Source organism: Oncorhynchus nerka, unplaced genomic scaffold (genome assembly GCF_034236695.1).
Source record: "Oncorhynchus nerka isolate Pitt River unplaced genomic scaffold, Oner_Uvic_2.0 unplaced_scaffold_1585, whole genome shotgun sequence".
Lineage (NCBI taxonomy): Eukaryota > Metazoa > Chordata > Actinopteri > Salmoniformes > Salmonidae > Oncorhynchus > Oncorhynchus nerka.
Window position 1 is genome coordinate 74,668 of NW_027039734.1, and position 18,311 is coordinate 92,978.

The 18,311-nt window shown below is 49.5% G+C and overlaps 1 protein-coding gene across 1 annotated transcript in view; it reads left to right on the top strand.

Annotated features, from left to right (window-relative positions):
• LOC115121681 (serine protease HTRA3-like) overlaps positions 1-17,338 on the top strand; it is a 30,155-nt gene extending 12,817 nt beyond the window's left edge. Inside the window, exons 2-11 of the mRNA XM_065015237.1 lie at positions 1,464-1,569; positions 11,197-11,414; positions 11,947-12,005; positions 13,795-13,906; positions 14,026-14,108; positions 14,768-14,800; positions 16,776-16,785; positions 16,921-17,037; positions 17,129-17,185; positions 17,274-17,338. Coding sequence (XP_064871309.1) covers positions 1,464-1,569; positions 11,197-11,414; positions 11,947-12,005; positions 13,795-13,906; positions 14,026-14,108; positions 14,768-14,800; positions 16,776-16,785; positions 16,921-17,037; positions 17,129-17,185; positions 17,274-17,338 — 860 coding nt within the window. The remainder of the gene's footprint in view (positions 1-1,463; positions 1,570-11,196; positions 11,415-11,946; positions 12,006-13,794; positions 13,907-14,025; positions 14,109-14,767; positions 14,801-16,775; positions 16,786-16,920; positions 17,038-17,128; positions 17,186-17,273) is intronic.
• The last annotated feature ends 973 nt before the right edge of the window (positions 17,339-18,311 follow it).

The window sequence follows — 18,311 nt, forward strand, 5'->3', positions numbered from 1 at the left end:
ACAATATTCACTCTCTACTCCTCCTCTTCTCTCCTACTGTTCCTCTTCCTCCTCCTCCTCTTCTCTCCTACTGTTCCTCTTCCTCCTCCTCCTCTTCTCTCCTACTGTTCCTCTTCCTCCTCCTCCTCTTCTCTCCTACTGTTCCTCTTCCTCCTCCTCCTTCTCTCCTACTGTTCCTCTTCCTCCTCCTCCTCTTCTCTCCTACTGTTCCTCTTCCTCCTCCTCCTCTTCTCTCCTACTGTTCCTCTTTCTCCTCCTCCTCCTCTTCTTCCTCGTCTATTTTCCTTTGTATGCAGAGTGACTACAACAACAACAATATTCACTCTCTATTCTTCCTCTTCTCTCCTACTGTTCGTCTTCCTCTTCCTCCTCCTCCTCCTCTTCTCTTTTCCTTTGTATGCAGAGTTACTACAACAACAACAACAATATTCACTCTCTACTCCTCCTCTTCTCTCCTACTGTTCCTCTTCCTCCTCCTCCTCTTCTCTTCTTCCTCCTCTTCTCTCCTACTGTTCCTCTTCCTCCTCCTCCTCTTCTCTTCTTCCTCCTCTTCTCTCCTACTGTTCCTCCTACTCCCCCTCCGCTTTTCTCCTCTTCTCTCCCTCCTACTCCCCCTCCGCTTTTCTCCTCTTCTCTCCTCCTTCTCTCCTTCTCCTCTTCCCTCCTCCTCCTCCTCCTCTTCTCTCCTACTGTTCCTCCTCCTCCCCCTCCTCTTCTCTCCTACTGTTCCTCCTCCTCCCCCACCTCTTCTCTCCTCCTCCTCCTCCTCCTCCCCCACCTCTTCTCTCCTCCTCCTCCTCCTCCCCCACCTCTTCTCTCCTCCTCCTCCTCCTCCCCACCTCTTCCCTCCTCCTCCTCCTCCTCTTCTCTCCTACTGTTCCTCCTCCTCCCCTCCTCTTCTCTCCTACTGTTCCTCCTCCTCCCCCTCCTCTTCTCTCCTACTGTTCCTCCTCCTCCCCCACCTCTTCTCTCCTACTGTTCCTCCTCCTCCCCACCTCTTCTCTCCTACTGTTCCTCCTCCTCCCCCCACCTCTTCTCTCCTCCTCCTCCTCCTCCCCCACCTCTTCTCTCCTCCTCCTCCTCCTCCCCACCTCTTCTCTCCTCCTCCTCCCCCACCTCTTCTCTCCTCCTCCTCCTCCCCCACCTCTTCTCTCCTCCTCCTCCTCCCCCCACCTCTTCTCTCCTCCTCCTCCTCCCCCACCTCTTCTCTCTCCTCCTCAGCCCTTCCCTTCCTCCTCCATTCCGATCCCACCAGTCTAAATCTAACTCTAGCATTCCATTTTGAAACATTCTAATTCAAACATTCTACACCTTACTCAAACATTCCATTTCAACATCTAACAATATTCCATTCTAAACCCTGTTACTACAAGGTTGTGCTAGTTGTGAGTGTGACCGAGGTGTTGTAGAGTGTAGAGGTGTTGTTTCTGTGTTAACAGGATGGGTTCTTGTTGCCAGTATAGGTTCTGCTCCTGGCCATCCCAACAGCCCCAGATACAAGTTCAACTTCATAGCTGACGTGGTGGAAAAGATGGCTCCTGCTGTGGTTCACATAGAGCTCTTCCTCAGGTCACTGCCTGTGTGTGTGCCTGTGTGTGTGTGCCTGTGTGTGTGTGCCTGTGTGTGTGTGCCTGTGTGTGTGTGTGCCTGTGTGTGTGTGTGTGTGTGTGTGTATTGAGTGTGTGTGTGTGTGTGTGTGCACTCTTAGAAGAAAGGGTTCCAAAGGGTTCTTTGGCTGTCCCTTTAGGAGAACCCTTTGTTGGTTCAGGTAGAACTATTTTGGGTTCCAGGAAGAACCCTCTGTGGAAAAGGGTTTACATGGAACCCAAAAGGGTTCTGCCTGTAACACACACACACACACACACACACTGTTCTCCTCCTCCTATGGGAACACACACACACACTGTTCTCCTCCTCTATGGGAACACACACACTGTTCTCCTCCTCCTATGGGAACACACACACACACTGTTCACTGTTCTCCTCCTATGGGAACACACACACACTGTTTCCTCCTCCTATGGGAACACACACACACTGTTCTCCTCCTCCTATGGGAACACACACACACTGTTCTCCTCCTCCTATGGGAACACACACACTGTTCTCCTCCTCCTATGGGACACACACACACTGTTCTCCTCCTCCTATGGGAACACACACACACACTGTTCTCCTCCTCCTATGGGAACACACACACTGTTCTCCTCCTCCTATGGGAACACACACACACACACACTGTTCACCTCCTCCTATGGGAACACACACACACACACTGTTCACCTCCTCCTATGGGAACACACACACACACTGTTCTCCTCCTCCTATGGGAACACACACACACTGTTCTCCTCCTATGGGAACACACACACACTGTTCTCCTCCTCCTATGGGAACACACACACACTGTTCTCCTCCTCCTATGGGAACACACACACACTGTTCACCTCCTCCTATGGGAACACACACTGTTCTCCTCCTCCTATGGGAACACACACACTGTTCTCCTCCTCCTATGGGAACACACACACTGTTCTCCTCCTCCTATGGGAACACACACACACTGTTCCCCTCCTCCTAGGGGAACACACACTGTTCTCCTCCTCCTATGGGAACACACACACTGTTCTCCTCCTCCTATGGGAACACACACACTGTTCACCTCCTCCTATGGGAACACACACACTGTTCACCTCCTCCTATGGGAACACACACACTGTTCTCCTCCTCCTATGGGAACACACACTGTTCTCCTCCTCCTATGGGAACACACACACACACACTGTTCTCCTCCTCCTATGGGAACACACACACACTGTTCACCTCCTCCTATGGGAACACACACACACTGTTCACCTCCTCCTATGGGAACACACACACACTGTTCTCCTCCTCCCTATGGGAACACACACACACTGTTCACCTCCTCTATGGGAACACACACACACTGTTCTCCTCCTCCTAGGGGAACACACACACACTGTTCTCCTCCTCCTATGGGAACACACACACACTGTTCTCCTCCTCCTATGGGAACACACACACACTGTTCTCCTCCTCCTATGGGAACACACACACACTGTTCTCCTCCTCCTATGGGAACACACACACACTGTTCCCCTCCTCCTAGGGGAACACACACTGTTCTCCTCCTCCTATGGGAACACACACACACTGTTCTCCTCCTCCTATGGGAACACACACACACTGTTCCCCTCCTCCTAGGGGAACACACACTGTTCTCCTCCTCCTAGGGGAACACACACACACTGTTCTCCTCCTCCTATGGGAACACACACACACTGTTCACCTCCTCCTATGGGAACACACACACACTGTTCTCCTCCTCCTATGGGAACACACACACACACTGTTCACCTCCTCCTATGGGAACACACACACACTGTTCTCCTCCTCCTATGGGAACACACACACACTGTTCTCCTCCTATGGGAACACACACACACTGTTCACCTCCTCCTATGGGAACACACACACACTGTTCACCTCCTCCTATGGGAACACACACACACACTGTTCACCTCCTCCTATGGGAACACACACACACACTGTTCACCTCCTCCTATGGGAACACACACACACTGTTCTCCTCCTATGGGAACACACACACACACTGTTCACCTCCTCCTATGGGAACACACACACACTGTTCACCTCCTCCTATGGGAACACACACACACTGTTCTCCTCCTCCTAGGGGAACACACACACACTGTTCTCCTCCTCCTAGGGGAACACACACTGTTCTCCTCCTCCTATGGGAACACACACACACTGTTCACCTCCTCCTATGGGAACACACACACACTGTTCACCTCCTCCTATGGGAACACACACACACTGTTCTCCTCCTCCTATGGGAACACACACACACTGTTCTCCTCCTCCTAGGGGAACACACACACACTGTTCACCTCCTCCTATGGGAACACACACTGTTCTCCTCCTCCTATGGGAACACACACACTGTTCTCCTCCTCCTAGGGGAACACACACACACTGTTCTCCTCCTCCTAGGGGAACACACACTGTTCTCCTCCTCCTATGGGAACACACACACTGTTCTCCTCCTCCTAGGGGAACACACACACACTGTTCTCCTCCTCCTATGGGAACACACACACACTGTTCTCCTCCTCCTAGGTGAACACACACACACTGTTCTCCTCCTCCTATGGGAACACACACACACACTGTTCTCCTCCTCCTATGGGAACACACACTGTTCTCCTCCTCCTATGGGAACACACACACACTGTTCACCTCCTCCTATGGGAACACACACACACTGTTCTCCTCCTATGGGAACACACACACACTGTTCACCTCCTCCTATGGGAACACACACACACACTGTTCTCCTCCTCCTATGGGAACACACACACACTGTTCTCCTCCTCCTATGGGAACACACACACACTGTTCTCCTCCTCCTATGGGAACACACACACTGTTCTCCTCCTCCTATGGGAACACACACACTGTTCTCCTCCTCCTATGGGAACACACACACTGTTCTCCTCCTCCTATGGGAACACACACACACACACACTGTTCACCTCCTCCTATGGGAACAACACACACACACACTGTTCACCTCCTCCTATGGGAACACACACACACACTGTTCTCCTCCTCCTATGGGAACACACACACACTGTTCTCCTCCTATGGGAACACACACACACTGTTCTCCTCCTATGGGAACACACACACACTGTTCTCCTCCTCCTATGGGAACACACACACACTGTTCACCTCCTCCTATGGGAACACACACTGTTCTCCTCCTCCTATGGGAACACACACACACACTGTTCTCCTCCTCCTATGGGAACACACACTGTTCTCCTCCTCCTATGGGAACACACACACACTGTTCACCTCCTCCTAGGGGAACACACACTGTTCTCCTCCTCCATGGGAACACACACACTGTTCTCCTCCTCCTATGGGAACACACACACTGTTCACCTCCTCCTATGGGAACACACACACTGTTCACCTCCTCCTATGGGAACACACACACTGTTCTCCTCCTCCTATGGGAACACACACTGTTCTCCTCCTCCTATGGGAACACACACACACACACTGTTCTCCTCCTCCTATGGGAACACACACACACTGTTCACCTCCTCCTATGGGAACACACACACACTGTTCACCTCCTCCTATGGGAACACACACACACTGTTCTCCTCCTCCTATGGGAAAACACACACACTGTTCACCTCCTCCTATGGGAACACACACACACTGTTCTCCTCCTCCTAGGGGAACACACACTGTTCTCCTCCTCCTATGGGAACACACACACTGTTCTCCTCCTCCTATGGGAACACACACACACTGTTCTCCTCCTCCTATGGGAACACACACACACTGTTCCCCTCCTCCTAGGGGAACACACACTGTTCTCCTCCTCCTATGGGAACACACACACACTGTTCTCCTCCTCCTATGGGAACACACACACTGTTCCCCTCCTCCTATGGGGAACACACACTGTTCTCCTCCTCCTAGGGAACAACACACACTGTTCTCCTCCTCCTATGGGAACACACACACTGTTCACCTCCTCCTATGGGAACACACACACACTGTTCTCCTCCTCCTATGGGAACACACACACACTGTTCACCTCCTCCTATGGGAACACACACACACTGTTCTCCTCCTCCTATGGGAACACACACACACTGTTCACCTCCTCCTATGGGAACACACACACACTGTTCACCTCCTCCTATGGGAACACACACACACACTGTTCACCTCCTCCTATGGGAACACACACACACACTGTTCACCTCCTCCTATGGGAACACACACACTGTTCTCCTCCTATGGGAACACACACACACACTGTTCTCCTCCTATGGGAACACACACACACTGTTCACCTCCTCCTATGGGAACACACACACACTGTTCTCCTCCTCCTAGGGGAACACACACACACTGTTCTCCTCCTCCTAGGGGAACACACACTGTTCTCCTCCTCCTATGGGAACACACACACACTGTTCACCTCCTCCTATGGGAACACACACACACTGTTCACCTCCTCCTATGGGAACACACACACACTGTTCTCCTCCTCCTATGGGACACACACACTGTTCTCCTCCTCCTAGGGGAACACACACACACTGTTCACCTCCTCCTATGGGAACACACACTGTTCTCCTCCTCCTATGGGAACACACACACTGTTCTCCTCCTCCTAGGGGAACACACACACACTGTTCTCCTCCTCCTAGGGGAACACACACTGTTCTCCTCCTCCTATGGGAACACACACACTGTTCTCCTCCTCCTAGGGGAACACACACACACTGTTCTCCTCCTCCTATGGGAACACACACACACTGTTCTCCTCCTCCTAGGTGAACACACACACACTGTTCTCCTCCTCCTATGGGAACACACACACACACTGTTCTCCTCCTCCTATGGGAACACACACACACTGTTCTCCTCCTCCTAGGTGAACACACACACACTGTTCTCCTCCTCCTATGGGAACACACACACACACTGTTCTCCTCCTCCTATGGGAACACACACACACTGTTCACCTCCTCCTAGGGGAACACACACACACTGTTCACCTCCTCCTAGGGGAACACACACACACTGTTCTCCTCCTCCTAGGGGAACACACACACACTGTTCTCCTCCTCCTATGGGAACACACACTGTTCTCCTCCTCCTATGGGAACACACACACACTGTTCTCCTCCTCCTATGGGAACACACACTGTTCTCCTCCTCCTATGGGAACACACACTGTTCTCCTCCTCCTATGGGAACACACACTGTTCTCCTCCTCCTATGGGAACACACACACTGTTCTCCTCCTCCTATGGGAACACACACACACTGTTCTCCTCCTCCTATGGGAACACACACACACTGTTCTCCTCCTCCTAGGGGAACACACACACACTGTTCACCTCCTCCTAGGGGAACACACACTGTTCTCCACCTCCTAGGGGAACACACACACTGTTCTCCTCCTCCTATGGGAACACACACACTGTTCTCCTCCTCCTAGGGGAACACACACACACTGTTCTCCTCCTCCTAGGGGAACACACACTGTTCTCCACCTCCTAGGGGAACACACACACACTGTTCACCTCCTCCTAGGGGAACACACACTGTTCTCCACCTCCTAGGGGAACACACACACTGTTCTCCTCCTCCTAGGGGAACACACACACTGTTCTCCTCCTCCTATGGGAACACACACACTGTTCTCCTCCTCCTAGGGGAACACACACACTGTTCCTCCTCCTCCTAGGGGAACACACACACTGTTCTCCTCCTCCTAGGGGAACACACACACTGTTCTCCTCCTCCTATGGGAACACACACACTGTTCTCCTCCTCCTAGGGGAACACACACACACTGTTCTCCTCCTCCTAGGGGAACACACACACACTGTTCTCCTCCTCCTATGGGAACACACTGTTCTCTCCTCCTATGGGAACACACACACTGTTCTCCTCCTCCTATGGGAACACACACACACTGTTCTCCTCCTATGGGAACACACACACACTGTTCTCCTCCTCCTAGGGAACACACACTGTTCTCCTCCTCCTATGGGAACACACACACTGTTCTCCTCTCTCCTATGGAACACACACACACTGTTCTCTCCTCCTATGGGAACACACACACACTGTTCTCCTCCTCCTATGGGAACACACACTGTTCTCCTCCTCCTATGGGAACACACACACACTGTTCTCCTCCTCCTGGGAACACACACACACTGTTCTCCTCCTCCTGGGAACACACACACACTGTTCTCTCCTCCTATGGGAACACACACTGTTCTCCTCCTCCTATGGGACACACACACACTGTTCTCCTCCTCCTATGGGAACACACACTGTTCTCCTCCTATGGGAACACACACTGTTCTCCTCCTCCTATGGGAACACACACTGTTCACCTCCTATGGGAACACACACTGTTCTCCTCCTCCTATGGGAACACACACTGTTCTCCTCCTCCTAGGGGAACACACACACACTGTTCTCCTCCTCCTATGGGAACACACACACTGTTCTCCTCCTCCTATGGGAACACACACACACTGTTCTCCTCCTCCTATGGGAACACACACACACTGTTCTCCTCCTCCTATGGGAACACACACACACTGTTCTCCTCCTATGGGAACACACACACACTGTTCTCCTCCTCCTAGGGAACACACACTGTTCTCCTCCTAGGGAACACACACACACTGTTCTCCTCCTCCTAGGGGAACACACACACTGTTCTCCTCCTCCTAGGGGAACACACACACTGTTCTCCTCCTCCTAGGGGAACACACACACACTGTTCACCTCCTCCTAGGGGAACACACACACACTGTTCACCTCCTCCTAGGGGAACACACACACACTGTTCTCCTCCTCCTATGGGAACACACACACACTGTTCTCCTCCTCCTATGGGAACACACACACACTGTTCTCCTCCTCCTAGGGGAACACACACACACTGTTCTCCTCCTCCTAGGGGAACACACACTGTTCTCCTCCTCCTAGGGGAACACACACTGTTCTCCTAGGGGAACACACACTGTTCTCCTCCTCCTAGGGGAACACACACTGTTCTCCTCCTCCTAGGGGAAAACACACTGTTCTCCTCCTCCTAGGGGAACACACACTGTTCTCCTCCTCCTAGGGGAACACACACACACTGTTCTCCTCCTCCTAGGGGAACACACACACACTGTTCTCCTCCTCCTAGGGGAACACACACACACTTCTCCTCCTCCTATGGGAACACACACACACTGTTCTCCTCCTCCTATGGGAACACACACACACTGTTCTCCTCCTCCTATGGGAACACACACTGTTCTCCTCCTCCTAGGGGAACACACACACACTGTTCTCCTCCTCCTATGGGAACACACACTGTTCTCCTCCTCCTAGGGGAACACACACTGTTCTCCTCCTATGGGAACACACACTGTTCTCCTCCTCCTATGGGAACACACACTGTTCTCCTCCTCCTATGGGAACACACACTGTTCTCCTCCTCCTATGGGAACACACACTGTTCTCCTCCTCCTATGGGAACACACACTGTTCTCCTCCTCCTATGGGAACACACACTGTTCTCCTCCTCCTATGGGAACACACACTGTTCTCCTCCTCCTAGGGGAACACACACACACTGTTCTCCTCCTCCTAGGGGAACACACACACACTGTTCTCCTCCTCCTAGGGGAACACACACTGTTCTCCTCCTCCTATGGGAACACACACTGTTCTCCTCCTCCTAGGGGAACACACACTGTTCTCCTCCTCCTATGGGAACACACACTGTTCTCCTCCTCCTAGGGGAACACACACTGTCAGGTTCTAGATGACACCTCCTAGGGGAACAGCTGAATAACCGTTTCAGGTTCTAGATAACACCTCCTAGGGGAACAGCTGAATAACTTTCAGGTTCTAGATAACACCTCCTAGGGGAACAGCTGAATAACGTTTCAGGTTCTAGATGACACCTCCTAGGGGAACAGCTGAATAACGTTTCAGGTTCTAGATGACACCTCCTAGGGGAACAGCTGAATAACCGTTTCAGGTTCTAGATGACACCTCCTAGGGGAACAGCTGAATAACCGTTTCAGGTTCTAGATAACACCTCCTAGGGGAACAGCTGAATAACCGTTTCAGGTTCTAGATAACACCTCCTAGGGGAACAGCTGAATAACCGTTTCAGGTTCTAGATGACACCTCCTAGGGAACAGCTGAATAACGTTTCAGGTTCTAGATAACACCTCCTAGGGGAACAGCTGAATAACCGTTTCAGGTTCTAGATGACACCTCCTAGGGGAACAGCTGAATAACCGTTTCAGGTTCTAGATGACACCTCCTAGGGGAACAGCTGAATAACCGTTTCAGGTTCTAGATGACACCTCCTAGGGGAACAGCTGAATAACCGTTTTCAGGTTCTAGATGACACCTCCTAGGGAACAGCTGAATAACCGTTTCAGGTTCTAGATGACACCTCCTAGGGGAACAGCTGAATAACCGTTTCAGGTTCTAGATGACACCTCCTAGGGGAACAGCTGAATAACCGTTTCAGGTTCTAGATGACACCTCCTAGGGGAACAGCTGAATAACCGTTTCAGGTTCTAGATAACACCTCCTAGGGGAACAGCTGAATAACCGTTTCAGGTTCTAGATAACACCTCCTAGGGGAACAGCTGAATAACCGTTTCAGGTTCTAGATGACACCTCCTAGGGGAACAGCTGAATAACCGTTTCAGGTTCTAGATGACACCTCCTAGGGGAACAGCTGAATAACCGTTTCAGGTTCTAGATGACACCTCCTAGGGGAACAGCTGAATAACCGTTTCAGGTTCTAGATGACACCTCCTAGGGGAACAGCTGAATAACCGTTTCAGGTTCTAGATGACACCTCCTAGGGGAACAGCTGAATAACCGTTTCAGGTTCTAGATGACACCTCCTAGGGGAACAGCTGAATAACCGTTTCAGGTTCTAGATGACACCTCCTAGGGGAACAGCTGAATAACCGTTTCAGGTTCTAGATGACACCTCCTAGGGGAACAGCTGAATAACCGTTTCAGGTTCTAGATGACACCTCCTAGGGGAACAGCTGAATAACCGTTTCAGGTTCTAGATGACACCTCCTAGGGGAACAGCTGAATAACCGTTTCAGGTTCTAGATGACACCTTTTTTTCTAAGAATGTAGGTGTGTGAATTGAGCTTCTCTCTCTCATCTCTCCTTTCCTCTCTCCTTTCCTCTCTCCTCTCTCCTCTCTCCCTTCCTCTCTCCTCTCTCCTCTCTCATCTCTCCTTTCCTCTCTCCTTTCCTCTCTCCTCTCTCTCCTCTCTCCTCTCTCTTCTCTCTCGCTCGTCTTTCCTCTCTCCTCTTTCCTCTCTCCTCTTTCCTCTCTCCTTTCCTCTCTCCTCTCTCCTCTCTCTCCTCTCTCTCCTCTCTCCTCTTTCCTCTCTCTTCTCTCTCGCTCGTCTTTCCTCTCTCCTTTCCTCTCTCCTCTTTCCTCTCTCCTCTTTCCTCTCTCCTTTCCTCTCTCCTCTCTCCTTTCCTCTCCTCTTTCCTCTCTCCTTTCCTCTCTCCTCTCTCCTTTCCTCTCTCCTCTCTCAGACATCCTCTATTTGGTCGTCATGTCCCTCTGTCTAGTGGTTCTGGGTTCATCATCAGCCACTCCGGACTCATCGTAACCAACGCTCACGTGGTAACCGCTGCTGCCACGGTAACGGGCCGACCGCAGCTCCGCGTGCAGCTCCATGACGGGGGAGCGTCCGAGGCCACGGTCCGGGACGCGACAGTCGGATATCGCCACCATCAAAGTCAACCCTCAGGTAGGGTAGCTTTACCCTTAATTTAACAGGTTAGGTGGCCAGATAGAGAGGGAGAGAGATAGAGACAGAGAGAGTGTAAGTGAGAGAGAGAGAGAGGGAGAGATAAGGAGGAAGTAGACAGGAAGTCGGATATCGCCACCATCAAAGTCAACCCTCAGGTAGGGTAGCTTTACCCTTAATTTAACAGGTTAGGTGGCCAGATAGAGGGTGAGAGAGATAGAGAGAGTGTAAGTGAGAGCGAGAGAGGGAGAGAGGGTGAGAAAGAAAGAGAGAAAGAGACAGAGAGTGGTTGAGATAGAGGGAGAGATAAGGAGGAAGTAGACAGGAAGTCTTGATATCGCCACCATCAAAGTCAACCCTCAGGTAGGGTAGCTTTACCCTTAATTTAACAGGTTAGGTGGCCAGATAGAGGGTGAGAGAGATAGAGACAGAGAGAGTGTAAGTGAGAGCGAGAGGGAGAGAGGCTGAGATAAAGGGAGAGAGGGTGAGAAAGAAAGAGAGAAAGAGACAGAGAGTGGGTGAGATAGAGGGAGAGATAAGGAGGAAGTAGACAGGAAGTCGGATATCGCCACCATCAAAGTCAACCCTCAGGTAGGGTAGCTTTACCCTTAATTTAACAGGTTAGGTGGCCAGATAGAGGGTGAGAGAGATAGAGACAGAGAGAGTGTAAGTGAGAGAGAGAGAGAGATAAGGAGGAAGTAGACAGGAAGTCTTGATATCGCCAACATCAAAACCAACAATCAACTGACATACATCTCAGTGTCCCAATGACTCAAAGCTTTCACACAGTTTGGTTTTTAAATCCGTTTTGGAATACTGACTGTCCGAACAGCAAGTTACAAAATGACCAAATCGGATTTGTGTGTGCTCAGACAGCGGTCATTTGCTGACATGGCTACGCTGGTTGTCATAGTAACGACATAGTAGCAGTCAACTAGCTAACTGTTTAACTTTCTAGCACATTCACTAAGTTGTTTTGTAAACAGTTAGCAAGCTAGTTAGCCACAGCAGTCAACTAGTTAGCTACAGCAGTCAACTAGTTAGCCACAGCAGTCAACTAGTTAGCTACAGCAGTCAACTAGTTAGCCACAGCAGTCAACTAGCTAACTGTTTAACTTTCTAGCACATTAACAAGCTAGTTAGCTAGAGCAGTCAACTAGTTAGCTACAGCAGTCAACTAGTTAGCTACAGCAGTCAACTAGTTAGCTACAGCAGTCAACTAGTTAGCTACCACATGTTCTTGTCAAACTGCAAAGCAACAAGATGTGCCAAATAACAGTCTAAAAAAAACACTTGAGGGTAAATAGATCAGATTCAGATCCGTTCAGACACAAGTCACATCGCCAGGGATCAGATTTGACCGTTCAGACACGAGTCACATCGCCAGGGATCAGATTTGACTGTTCAGACACGAGTCACATCGCCAGGGATCAGATTTGACTGTTCAGACACGAGTCACATCGCCAGGGATCAGATTTGACTGTTCAGACACGAGTCACACGTCATGGGATCAGATTCACAACCAATGTTCAGACACAAGTCACATGGCCAGGATCAGATTTGACTACAGTACCCACAAGTCACATCTTGATGGGACTGATTTGACTGGTCTCAGACACGAGTCACATCAACCCAGAGATAGATTTGACCTCTCAGACACGAGTCACATCGCCAGGGATCTGATTTTAATGTGGCTTGAAATATCTGATTCCATCTCTGCCATGTGCTTTTGGCTGTTAAGGAACTACAGTACCCACAAGAAAAGATACTAACCTGATGAGCTCTAAAAACTTGAGTCACTTCATCAATGCCAGATGTCAACAAGGCTTGATGGTTTCATGGGAATGATGTCCATCTGCCAGAGATTAGAGACCTGAGGTATAAGAACTACAGTACCCATCAACCCAGAGATAGAGACCTGATGTTTCTAGGAACTACAGTACCCATCAACCCAGAGATAGAGACCTGATGTCTCTAGGAACGACCCTCAGTCTCTTTGCACAAGCTCTGACAGAATCTTCTCCAAAACAAGCAATACTTGTTGTGTACATAACCTCTCTCTGGGTTGAAGAGAGTGAAAGAGGGAGAGAGAGGGAGGGAGAGAGAGAGAGAGAGAGGTGGAGGTATGATGTGTGTTCTCGCACCTCTCTGAAATACTTTCCCTTTCATGAGCAATGCCTTTCATTCTCTCTCTCTCTCGCGCTCGCTCTCTCTCTCGCGCTCTCTCTCTCTCTCGCGCTCGCTCTCTCTCTCGCGCTCGCTCTCTCTCGCTCGCTCTCTCTCTCTCTCTCTCTCTCTCTCTCTCTCTCTCTCTCTCTCTCTCTCTCTCTCTCTCTCTCTCTCTCTCTCTCTCTCGCTCTCGCTCTCTCTCTGAGTGTAGAAGAAGCTTCCTGTTCTGTCTCTGGGTCGGTCATCTGATCTGAGACCAGGGGAGTTTGTGGTTGCCATCGGCAGCCCCTTCGCCCTCCAGAACACCGTTACCACGGGGATTGGTGAGTTGCTACGGCTTCAGTCAATTCAAGAAGTTATATGAAATGTCAAATGAACACGTGGTATTGTTGATAGAGAGCTGTGTATATGTGTGTATGTGTGTGTGTGTGTGTGTGTGTAGTGAGCACGGCCCAGAGAGATGGGAAGGAGCTGGGCATCAGAGACTCAGACATAGACTACATTCAGACTGACGCTATCATCAATGTAAGAACACACACATTTATGAACATATCCAGTGTGCTAATAAATCATTTCTTTATAAAGCTAGATTCCAATCATAACCATGTTCCCTCCCTCCCTCCCTCCTCTTCCTCCCTCCCTCCCTCCCTCCCCTCCCTCCCTCCCCTCCCTCCCTCCCTCCCTCCTCCCTCCCTCCCTCCTCTTCCTCCCTCTCCCTCCCTCTCCCCCTCCCTCCCTCCCTCCCTCCCTCCCTCCCTCCCTCCCTCCCTCCTCCCTCCCTCCTCCCTCCCCTCCTCCCTCCCTCCCTCCCTCCCTCCTCCTCCCTCCCTCCCTCCCTCCCTCCCCTCCTCTTCCTCCCCCTCCCTCCCTCCTATTCCTCCCTCTCTCCCCTCCCTCCTCTCCCTCTCTCCCCTCCCTCCCTCTCTCCCCTCCCTCCCTCCTCTTCCTCCTCTCCCTCTCTCTCTCTCTCTCTCTCTCTCTCTCTCTCTCTCCTCCCTCTCTCCCCTCCCTCCTCTCCCTCTCTCCCCTCCCCTCCCTCTCTCCCCTCCCTCTCTCTCTCTCTCTCTCTCTCTCTCTCTCTCTCTCTCTCCCTCCTCCCTCTCTCCCTCTCTCTCTCTCTCTCTCTCTCTCTCTCTCTCTCTCTCTCTCTCTCTCTCTGTGTTTCATCTCTTCTTGATGAGCAGTATGGCAATTCAGGAGGACCTCTGGTTAACTTGGTGAGTATTATTACCACCTGAATCTATAGGTCAATGAGGGGCTGAATCTATAGGTCAATGAGGGGCTGAATCTATAGGTCAATGAGGGGCTGAATCTATAGGTCAATGAGAGGCTGAATCTATAGGTCAATGAGGGGCTGAATCTATAGGTCAATGAGGGGCTGAATCTATAGGTCAATGAGTGGCTGAATCTATAGGTCAATGAGGGGCTGAATCTATAGATCAATGAAGGGCTGAATCTATAGATCAATGAAGGGCTGAATCTATAGGTCAATGAGGTGCTGAATCTAGGCCAATGAGGTGCTGAATCTAGGCCAATGAGGGGCTGAATCTAGGCCAATGAGGGGCTGAATCTATAGGTCAATGAAGGGCTGAATCTATAGATCAATGAGTGGCTGAATCTATAGGCCAATGAAGGGCTGAACCTATAGATCAATGAAGGGCTGAACCTATAGATCAATGAAGGGCTGAACCTATAGATCAATGAAGGGCTGAATCTATAGATCAATGAAGGGCTGAATCTATAGATCAATGAAGGGCTGAATCTAATGAAGGGCTGAATCTATAGGTCAATGAAGGGCTGAATTTATAGATCAATGAGTGGCTGAATCTATTGGTCAATGAGTGGCTGAATCTATAGGTCAATGAAGGGCTGAATCTATAGGTCAATGAAGGGCTGAATCTATAGATCAATGAGGGGCTGAATCTAATGAAGGGCTGAATCTATAGATCAATGAAGGGCTGAATCTATAGATCAATGAAGGGCTGAATCTATAGATCAATGAAGGGCTGAATCTATAGATCAATGAAGGGCTGAATCTATAGATCAATGAAGGGCTGAATCTAATGAAGGGCTGAATCTATAGGTCAATGAAGGGCTGAATCTATAGGTCAATGAAGGGCTGAATCTATAGATCAATGAGTGGCTGAATCTATTGGTCAATGAGTGGCTGAATCTATAGGTCAATGAGTGGCTGAATCTATAGGTCAATGAAGGGCTGAATCTATAGGTCAATGAAGGGCTGAATCTATAGATCAATGAGGGGCTGAATCTATAGGTCAATGAAGGGCTGAATCTATAGATCAATGAGTGGCTGAATCTATAGATCAATGAGTGGCTGAATCTATAGGTCAATGAGTGGCTGAATCTATAGGTCAATGAAGGGCTGAATCTATAGATCCATGAGTGGCTGAATCTATAGATCAATGAGTGGCTGAATCTATAGATCAATGAGTGGCTGAATCTATAGGTCAATGAAGGGCTGAATCTATAGATCAATGAGTGGCTGAATCTATAGGTCAATGAGGGGCTGAATCTATAGATCAATGAGGGGCTGAATCTATAGGTCAATGAAGGGTTGAATCTAATGAAGGGTTGAATCTAATGAAGGGTTGAAGGAATACTTCAGGATGTGGCAATAAGGTCCTTCATCTATGTTTATGTCTCTGTGGACACCATGTTTATGTCTCTGTGGACACCATGTTTATGTCTCTGTGGACACCATGTTTATGTCTCTGTGGACACCATGTTTATGTCTCTGTGTCCACCATGTTTATGTCTCTGTGGACACCATGTTTATGTCTCTGTGGACACCATGTTTATGTCTCTGTGGACACCATGTTTATGTCTCTGTGGACACCATGTTTATGTCTCTGTGGACACCATGTTTATGTCTCTGTGGACACCATGTTTATGTCTCTGTGGACACCATGTTTATGTCTCTGTGGACACCATGTTTATGTCTCTGTGGACACCATGTTTATGTCTCTGTGTCCAGCATGTTTATGTCTCTGTGGACACCATGTTTATGTCTCTGTGGACACCATGTTTATGTCTCTGTGGACACCATGTTTATGTCTCTGTGGACACCATGTTTATGTCTCTGTGTCCAGCATGTTTATGTCTCATGTTTATGTCTCTGTGGACACCATGTTTATGTCTCTGTGGACACCATGTTTATGTCTCTGTGTCCAGCATGAAGGACGTTAGAGGTGGTTGTACTAACCAATGCTGTCTGTATAATGACTAGTCTGTGGTATCTTCACGCTCTTTCTCAACCCTTCTGTAGTTTACGTGTGTGTGTGTGTGTGTGTGTGTGTGTGTGTGTGTGTGTGTACAGGACGGGAGGTGATAGGTATCAATACCCTCAAGGTGACAGCAGGAATCTCCTTCGCCATTCCTTCAGACCGGATCAGACGCTTTCTCACTGAGTCACAGCACAACAAACACAGTGCAGGTCTGTCTGTGTGTGTGTGTGGTTTTGTCTGTCTGTCTGTCTGTGTGTCTGTCTGTGTGTGCGCCTAATGTGTGTGTGTGTTGTTGTCTAGGTAACCACAGAATGCTGAGTGGTCATTACCGTATTCCAGAGCCCCAGTCAGATGCAGGTGACACACACACACACACACACACACACCTGTGCAGGAATGTGAAAATAAATAGAATAGTGATTTCATAATGTTTTTCTTTCATCAGTAACGACAGGAGTGAAGAAGAAGCGTCTGATTGGCATTAAGATGCTAACTGTCACAGATGGGTAAAACACACACACACACACACACACGATGGGTAAAACACACAGACACACACAGACAGGTGACAGACAGACAGGTGACAGACAGACAGGTAACAGACAGACAGGTAACAGACAGACAGGTAACAGACAGACAGGTAACAGACAGACAGGTAACAGACAGACAGGTGACAGACAGACAGACAGGTGACAGACAGACAGACAGGTGACAGACAGACAGGTGACAGACAGACAGGTGTTACGAATCCCTTTTGGCCCGACAGTCTAGGGGGGATGGTAATGAGACCCGTAACATAACTCATGCAAATTATTATTGTGACAAAGTAAAAGTGTGCACGAAATAACCACAACAACAGAAATCTACCGTCAAACTCTAGGTTTATTTATAAACACACGGTAATGGGGGGAGCAGGAAAAGGGGCTGAGCTGGACCCAAGGAAAGAAACAATAAGTATTCAAAAACACCCCTAAGCTAGACTAGCCTACTTTAACAACAGCTAACTAACTAACCAAAAATACAGTGGGTGGTCCGCCCAGTTCTAACTAGTGTATTTAACAAAGTTCACCTACGGGTAGTGTATGCCCATGGGCGACTTGTCTTGGTTTCCCCCTTTTCCCACCAGCAACAAACAAACACCATAACCAAAAACAATACTCACAGGTGATGACAAAGTGCTATGAGGTGCTTTAAACAAAAGAGAGGTTAAGACACAAAGCGAGAGTGAAACACAGAGACCTACAGACATGGCATTTACAGAGAGATTGAGCTCTAGAACAAACAAATGATGGGGTTTTTAAACCATGGGGAAGGAACTGTGATAGGATAGGAAGTAGGAGGAGGTGTGTCTTACATTTAACATTTACATTTAAGTCATTTAGCAGACGTTCTTATCCAGAGCGACTTACAAATTGGTGCATTCACCTTATGACATCCAGTGGAACAGTAGTGCATCTAAATCTTTAAAGGGGGCGGGGGGGCG